The 9,025-nt window shown below is 34.8% G+C and overlaps 1 protein-coding gene across 1 annotated transcript; it reads left to right on the top strand.

Annotated features, from left to right (window-relative positions):
- Window positions 1-2,700: 2,700 nt before the first annotated feature.
- LOC118806344 lies at window positions 2,701-8,676 on the top strand. Its single transcript, XM_036567751.1, has 7 exons — window positions 2,701-2,766; window positions 2,857-3,204; window positions 3,545-3,665; window positions 3,762-3,877; window positions 4,755-4,798; window positions 8,378-8,485; window positions 8,611-8,676. Exons 1-7 carry the CDS (start codon window positions 2,721-2,723, stop codon window positions 8,674-8,676), a joined length of 849 nt encoding a protein of 282 aa, XP_036423644.1. The 5' UTR covers window positions 2,701-2,720.
- Window positions 8,677-9,025: the final 349 nt, after the last annotated feature.

Below are 9,025 nucleotides of genomic sequence, written 5' to 3'. Positions count from 1 at the left end.
AAAAAACAAAAACCTTGGTCAGGCCTGATCTCACACTGCATGATGCTAAGAACTTGTAAGTTTGTTTTCTGCAGTTCAGATTATTGTAATACATTGTTCTCTGGCATCTCCAAAAAGAATATAGACAAACTACAGCTTGTACAGAATCAGCAGAAAGAGTTCTAACATCAACACAGAAGAGTGAACGTTACTCCATTAATTGATATAATATTAATAGACTAGCACCGTTTATTCTGATCAGCTCAACATCTGCTCCCATTTCTTAATTTATACTGGCTTTTATTTGCCTTCCTCCTTGTGAAGCATTTCGAGCTGCATTTTAATGAATGAAAGGTGCAATTTAACTAAAAACTGACTGTAACTAAAAGTGACCAGCACTGAGGTCTCTAAATATGACACTGTAACCTTTCTTTACTCCATCATAGTGAGAGATCATGATTCGGTGGTGGAGAACAAACCCAGTCAGGTACTACATGTTCTCTCATTCACACTGACACTGTTTAATTCCCATAGAGTTCTCTAATCTTCAGCCTTTAATATTTCATATTCATCTCTACAGGACTCTGCTGCTGTGGAGCTGAATTATGCAGCCAAAAGCCTGAGAATGAGGAGTGGATGCTCTGGACACAGTGTTTACTCTGAAGTCAGATACTTCTCAGTTACTGACCCCAACAATCACTGACTCACTGCACTCTCTTCTCTTGTAGCAGCAGAAGTGAAGTTTGTGGATATTTTCTGTTACTGTCAGCTTTGTAATCTGTATCTGTTTATTTGTGTTTGTGCTGATTTCAGTCAGGATCTACAATCATGTGCTTCACTTTGCTCTGTGCTCAAAACTGCATGACTGAAAAAAACAGTCTGGTTTTGTATGAAGTGTCAGTTCTCTGAAAGAGCCGAGTGAGAACAGTTTTAGAGTGTGTGGTCACTTTAGTCATTCACACGTGGCAAACGCTCATGAGCTCAGATGGTGTCTGATATTGTGTTCATGGAAATGTAGAAGATGTGTTTCAGGTTGTAGTGAGAACAGATCTAGATACACAGTTTATTTGCTGAAATTAACACAATAATAAAACGTGAACTGTGTAACTGCTGTGCATGTCCTTATTCTCATATATACTCTTTAACCTTTGACTTTGGCATTTTATTTTATTTTATTGTTCCTGCCTTTTAATCTCTTGATGAAATTTCTTAACACTTGTTTTCAAAATATTTTGATGTGAAAGCTAAATTCTGTTGATATGTTTATTTTTTTTTACAATATGTGACTTTTAGGATGCAAATAAATGCATTTGAATGTATTATCTTCTGAATAAATGATAACTTTGGCACGCAACACTCTGGTGGTGCTATGTTCATTTTCAGTTGAAGCACTAAATATGTAACTTTAACTGATTTTAATTGTAATATCTGAAAAAAATCACACCCTTTTGCAATAGAATAGTGATGATAACTGTTGAAAAAAGTCCTGATTGTAAATGTGTGTAGTTGTTTTTGAGAACTTGCTGTGGTTCCACATAATGAAGCCATGTTAATATTATGTACTGCTGTGAAGAAATAAAGTTAAAATAATTAATAATAATAAATAATTTTAAATAATTTAAATGATAAATCATTTTAATGATAGTTTTTTTTGTTCTACAATGATGTGAAGATTTTCTTTTTTTTACATAAAATAAAATAACGTAAGAAATTAAAATGGATTAAAAACATTTAATTACTACAAATTTAGTAAAACATTCAGTATTTTACATGAATATAGTTTTTCTCTTATTTATTTATTTGTTTGTTTGCATGTTTGTTTACATGGATTCATGTATTATAGCTGTAATACAAACAATATAAACATGGTTAGATTTAGAAAATGCAGATTCTTATTGAAGCCTGTCTTCTGTAGTTTGTGATGGAGAGTAAAAAGGTCATTTTCCACAAGTTCTAACTACACACATCTGTGTGTCATCACTGTCAGGACAAAACTTTAAATCTCCATTTCTGTTTTGTTTAATTCTGTGCATATTTAAAATACTCATGCTTATACTTTTGTGAACAATTTGTGATGAATCAAATCAAGAGAAACAGTTTAACATTAATAATTAATCTGGAAATGCTGTCAGTATGTATCACAAACTATAGTGAATGTCTCTTACACAGTCACAAATCATTAGACTATAAAATTCACAGCTTTATCACAGAGTTAGTAACTAAATAAAATAAAATAATTATGAAGTAATAAATTTAAGTATAAGTAGAGCCTAAAAAATAAAAGGAGTTAAAAGGAAAAGTCTGAATGCGTGTTTGGTTAATAATGTACTTCTAAGGAAACTTTTTTTTACAGTGTAAATATATTCATGTCTGGGGTGTAAGTACTCAGAAACATTTAAATCTCTCTAACATTATTACTGAAAACCAAAACAATCCTACATCCTTTTTCTACTATTAATCAGGTCTTCAAACCTTCACAGGCAGATATTCTGAGCTCCTCATGTTTAACTGCTTCTCTGTAGTGTTGATAACAGAGACTATGACAACCACAACTACTGACACAGAGCACAGAGCACTTTCTGTGGCCAAACAGATCAAGTCAAGCAGACAGAAAGAGCCATGTGACTTTTACCAGCCAATGAGGTTCAGACTAAGAACCCAGCAAGCTAATGCAGTTTGATGCTTTGTTCAGTTACAGCCTTTAGAATATTTGCCTTCAAGTTATAACTGTTGTTCTTCTGATGATGGATCCAGCTGTGATTATCATCTTACTTCTCTACAAAATATGTAAGTTTCTTCGTATTTATAATTGCTGATTATGGTTTGTTGCTTAAGTTTCATTCAAGTTTTACTGATTGAATGAACTTCATTTTACAGATTCTACTCAAGCAGTGAGAAATTCAGAGTCGTTGGTCATCTCAGCTGAGCCCGGTGAAGCGGTCACTCTCAACTGCACATTTGTAGACGACTCAAATAAAGATGTTAGGATGTGGTACAAACAAAGACTGGAACATGCGCCGCTGGAAGTGGGATCAAAGTTAGAAGACAAGCCGGCTGTGTTTGCAAATAAATTTGACAAATCGAGATTTAAACTCAACAGAATTGCGAGTGGCATTTCTCTCAGTATTGAACGTGTCACTAAAGAAGATGAAGGAATGTACTTCTGTGGAGAGACTGGAAAGAAAACACTGGACTTTTCTACTGCTACATTCTTAGCAGTCACAGGTAACATTTATTGTTCTCTACTTCAGTTTTCTGCTAATTCTTTCAGCTACAGCAGAATGTAAAGTGTGTTGAATTGTGTATGTAAACTTACCTTTTCATTGTAAATACTGATACAGGCTTTAACAAAGGCCAGTTTAAATAAATATTATTGCTATTGGTACTGGTGAAAATATCCATATTGTAATGCTGTATATATCCATAAATTAGCACCATCACACTCTAAATTCATAATAGAACACTGTTACCTCACAAGTATGCTGTTATTATACTATGTTTATCCTGTAATGACACTGTTACTATTGAATACACATACTTACACTGTCTATATTATATTTGCTAGGGCAGGTAGACATATCAGTGCTCCAAACTCCAGCATCAGGGACAGTTTCTCCAGGAGAGACGGTCACTCTGCAGTGCACGGTCCTCTCTGAGATCAGAGCAGCAGAACTTCGAGTGCTCTGGTTCAGAGCTGCTGCAGGACAATCCTTTCCTGAAATCATTTACACTCATCAGAACAGCAGCAGCCGTCAGTGTGAGATCAGCTCTTCTAAACACAGCTCTGTGTACAACTTCTCCAAGAACATCCTCGACCAGCACCATACTGGAACTTACTACTGCGCTTTGGCTGCTTGTGGGAAGATCATTTTTGGTAATGGAGCATCAGTAGAGCTGAGTAAGTGTTCAGTAAATTTCAACAGAATTTATAGAAAAAAGAAAATGTGTCAGAAACAGCTGTAACCCATATTGTAGCCATGGGCCATGGACTATTGATACACTACAGCCATTAATTCATATTTTGGACCCAAACTTATGCTGCATCTTTTGAAATAAAGAAAATTAAGTTTCCCAAAGTGATGTCAAGTGGTTCATTGTAAAGAAACATACTCAGATTTCTTCACAGTGGTGTTGATAGGAACCAGAGGTCATGATATCAGCCACACAAATTTTATTTACTGTCTAAGACCGTCAGAGAAACTACATATGTGTCTGAAATTTTTACTAATGTAATGTTGGTGAACAAAATCACTGAATCGGATTTTTGTTTTCTGTTTTGTGGTATGTAGGAGGGTGGTGACCTTGAGACATTAAACACTTCAGATCTCTGCTTCTTATCATCAGCACTGTAAACAATTCTAATGTGAGACATAAAAGCACAGCAGCTTTGGGTTTGAGAATGAGCAGTGAAATAGAGAATATTGACATAAATTTGAAGCTAAAAAGGTTAGATGGAAAATGATTTTTGTGGCTTGAACTTTGTTTTCATGTATAAAGTATGTTGATAATTCCTGTCTTACAGAAGATCCTGTAGGTCCTGTAATGCTGACTCTGGCAGTTTTCTCAGCAGTGTGTGTGGCTGTAATCTGCGCTCAAACCATTTTAATTCATAAACTGAGAAAATCTGAACATCACACTGGTGGTAAGTGTTCATTATGAGATGCAGCTGAACATTTTAATAGAAAGAAATAGAATATAGTGAGAATACTTACTAATAGGTTTAGCCACATTAAACTGTATCTGAAAGTAATTGTGAAGTTTTATCTCCTGAACAGAGAAAGTTCAGGAGGGGACTGTGAGTGAGAGGACCACCAGACAGGTACTCTTTATGCACTTACTCTTTTAACTGCATTTTAGTTTCTATTGAGGATCTGATATGGTTCAAATGTCTTAAAGCGACAATTCTGCAGATATCTGTTCAGAGCTCTTAGTGAGGATGCACAATAAACACTTGGATAATCGGTCATTAGGAGTGGGAATCTCTAGGCACCTCATGATTCTATTACGATTACGCTGCAATGCGATTATAAAACTATTATCTTCATCTTTTTTTCTATACAGGATTTCTTTTTTCTCTCTGTGTGAGGACTTGGTACTATTAAAGCAATTATTTGTAATGATCCATAATGAATTTGCTTCCAATATCTTTTATTAATAAAACAAATGGAAGTGATGTGGCAAGTGAACAAGAAGGCTGCTTTTGTTTGGAGCACATGAGATGCAAGCTGCCACTCATCTGTGATAACATGTGCAGTAACGGTGAAATAAGATTCTGTTGCAATGGGTGTCCAAGCAGCATATTACAGCAGTCCTACCTGTTTTCTTTAGTGATTTCAAAACTTCAGTTTTGATCTCGTTGAGGGTGTGGGGATCGCCGTGTCAGTAAAATGTCTGCGAGACAGGATGTTTGCAACATGCAGGTAAAAGGCAAAGAGAAAGATTTAAGACGAACATTTGGAGATGAATGGACTTATTCACATTTATAAGCACTGCAGTTGTTTCCTGGTATGTTAAATCTGCAATAAGAGACTGTCAAACACTAAAAAGTTGCCAAGATGAAGTCAGCTTCTCTTTCTAATTTTCCTGTTCCACCTTAAATGGTGCCGCATTTCCACTTGGCACCTCAGAATTTAAGGTGGAACGGGAACATTAAAACAAGAAGCTGGCGAATAAGAAGTGACTTCAGCCTCGTAAAACAGTCGAAAGTTGAGAGACATTTTACAAGAAACTATTCAACTTTTGAGGAAAAGCGTCCTGGTGGAAATGGTAGGAAAGCGGCTATAGCTAAAGTTTAAAGCAGAGCAAAGTAAGTCTGCGTTTTCATTTATATTTTTAGCCTGTGCTAAGACATCAGCACATACTGAGACATACTGGACATTAAATGTTGCGGCTCCCAAGGTGGTTAGATTTTTGTTGAAAGGACAAAATGTCTCTTCTTATCATTTGTGTTGTGACTCCTGACCTAACCTGGCTGTTAATGCAGAGGGTGCTGGTCGGATTTCTCACTCATCCCACCACAGACTGTCTGAGCGCTGCACTTCCACACTTCCAAGTTCCATCTTTTGTGTTCCGTCAACATTACGTTATAAATGAATATTTAGAAAATTGATTTTTGACATTTGTGAATCAATTCAGAATCGTTCATGTCCACATTGCAATGCATCTAAGAATCAATTTTTACCCCAACCCTATCAGTCAGATGCAAAAGTTTATACATGTTTTACTGGTTTTAAGTTAAATATATGTATATAAAATATCAATTTTAATGCACCATTTTGATTCATTTTCTGAGTTAAACATGTGGGGAAAAAACATAATATCTAAAACTGTTGGCACAGGCCACAATTTATGTTTTTATAAAATTTATAATATGTTTAGTTCAGGAGATAAACAGTATTTATGTATTACTCCCATTAAAAGGTGCAGAAGTTTGTTCTCTGTAGATGATGTGTAACTTATTATCAAACAAAATCAACAAAACATGTCTTTTGGCCAGGGGCGCCCAAACAACCTATGTTGTTATGCAAATTGTTGAGCCAGAATTATCATCTAAATTCTCATCAACTGTTAATTTTCAGCATTTCATTCTGATAGGCTCTGTGTAGATTCAGGTGATTTCTGGAGTTTATTAGTTTAGAGTTAATAAGAATTTAATGAGTCAGTAAAACTTCACAATGTGTTCCATGTTAAAGTGTTAAACAATTTGTCAGTAATTTGCCCATTTGTTACCCATATTCTAAAGTAAAGATCATTTCATGGATTTTTGGTAGTCAAAAATATTCAAACTAGAAATATTTTTTAGATTCAGCGCAAATTAACAACCAAATGTGATTTTTTTTTCCCATGAAATATCATGAATTGGTTTTGAATTTGTGATGCAAATTAATTTAAAACATATGTTATAATATGGAACACATTCTGAAATATTAGAGACTACGACTACTACCACTACTACTACTACTACTACTGCTACTACTAATAATAATAATAATAATAATAATCAACTCCAGGCCTGACACTACCTAGAACATGTAAAATTAAAAGAAATAAAATGTAGCCAATATTACATTGTTGGTAAAAGTAATTTGCAAAAAAGGTCGTAAGAGTTCATTATGCTGTATTACAACTAATAATACCATTATATATGATTTTCCAGAAAACAGACCTCCAGTTATGTACCAATCCAGGTCATAATGAATAATGTTTAATGCATTAATAAACTATAGCTAATTTCACTTTATTGAACAAACAACAAGATCTTTACAAAATTGCAAATATACGCTTTATCATTTTAGAACACATTACATACAATCAAAGAAACATTGTACAGTCATTTTTATTGATATCTCTAAAGCTTTGGAGATATCACATTGGTTTTGACAGCAGAGCTACCAGCTGCATTAGAAATGATCACTGTGATACAGAGCAATGTGTGACTTTGGGACAAAGTAAATCAGAATTACTAGCATTAACTGAGGGGGTCCCTCAAAGTTCGATCCTTAAGCCAGTATTATTCAATATGTATATTAACGGCATTGTTGCCTTCATTGTTGATTGCAAAGTCTTTTTATACGCTGATGACACCATTCTGTACTGCACAGCTGACTATATTGGTGCTGCAGTGCAAAAACTGCTTTTTAATGATAAAAGTGTTCTTTTAGTGCCTTAAAATCAGCCTTTTACAATCATAAACTAGTCTTAAATGTTCAGAAAACTACATTTTTGCTGTTGTCCAGAGCCTCTAATATTTATTTTAACATTTTTGGCATCACAACCCTGACCTCGAAAGAGTACCTTGGCACATGGCTAAATGACAAATGCTGTCCTATATAGTGCTGTATAAGGAACTTACTGGCCATAAGCTGTCATTCATCACAGAAATGCTCAGTGTAAATAATGTATTTTATCAGACTTGTTCCAGTGAGTGGATTATCCTTCAGGTGTCGAGAGCTTTTACTGATCTGGGAACATCTGCTTTTAGCTACAGAGCACCAGCGAACTGGAATTCATTACAGGAAACTCTGAAGCTTCACTCCCTGGTGTCACATGAACATTTTAAACCTTTAGTCTTTAACCAACTTCAAAATTCAGATTTTTTTTATTATTACTATTTTGTATAATTTCTACTATTTTACAATCTAGTTTAAATAAAGGAAACAAAATATGTTTCTTTGCTCAATAACACAATCAGGAGTTCACAGTCTGTCCTGTATTTAACAGACCTTTACTCAAACATTTTCAGTTTCATGCTGGAGAACATTTTACCTTTAGTAGAAACTGATTGTCTTTCATCAGGAAACTTCCTTTCATCAAGCAGCCCAGAAAATACTGTCAGTTTTTATTTTTCTCCAAGTTTATATATATTTTTCAGAAGGTTATGATTTGTTTATTCTTACAGGAACAGAACACTGAGAACCTGCATTACGCTGCCATCCACATCAAAGAGAAGAAAGCCAAAGGTGAGAGAGTGAAGAGAGAACAGCCTGAAGACATTGTGTACTCTCAAGTGAGAAGCTCCAAAGCTGCTGCTCAGCGCTCACATCGCTAGTTTCCTAAGATGATCATGAGTGGACCTTTTCACGCTTCAAATGAGCTCCAATCTTTGATCTGTAGCTGTTTATTTCTTGTTAGGTGAGAGTTCTGCTGATTGAGATGAGTCTATGTTCTCTGAAGGATGATGTGAGAACTCAGCTTTAGAGCGTGTGGTCATTATTAACCTTTATTGCTTTTTTCATATATTTGCTGAAACTAACATATTGACAAAACAAACATAAAACATGGTCTGTAAAAGTGTTACAGAACAATCAGTTTCATTTTTTTCCCTGTTCTCTGCAGATGTTATTGTATTTTTTATTAAAAAAATCAACAAAATGTCATGTGACTGGGGAACTTTGGCATATGACTGTATACTTGTCAGTGGTCCAACTTTAGACTGGTAGCTGATGACCAGTTGGTCATTTTCTTTAATTGGATGGTTTGTATTGCTACAGAAGGTCCTGTTTTAACGACATCAAATTAAAGACATTTAATTCTTGTATGTGATGTT

The sequence above is a fragment of the Colossoma macropomum genome, unplaced genomic scaffold (genome assembly GCF_904425465.1).
Source record: "Colossoma macropomum unplaced genomic scaffold, Colossoma_macropomum, whole genome shotgun sequence".
NCBI classification, from domain to species: Eukaryota; Metazoa; Chordata; class Actinopteri; order Characiformes; family Serrasalmidae; genus Colossoma; species Colossoma macropomum.
Note: the sequence above shows the minus strand (reverse complement) of the source record. Positions and strands in the feature narration are given on the sequence as shown.

Coding starts and splice junctions, on each gene's coding strand:
- LOC118806344 (XM_036567751.1), top strand. CDS start 2,721: ATGATGGATCCAGCTGTGATTATCATCTTACTTCTCTACAAAATAT. Junction 3,878..4,754: donor TGGAGCATCAGTAGAGCTGA/GTAAGTGTTCAG, acceptor TCTCCTGAACAG/AGAAAGTTCAGGAGGGGACT. Junction 8,486..8,610: donor AAGACATTGTGTACTCTCAA/GTGAGAAGCTCC, acceptor ATTTCTTGTTAG/GTGAGAGTTCTGCTGATTGA.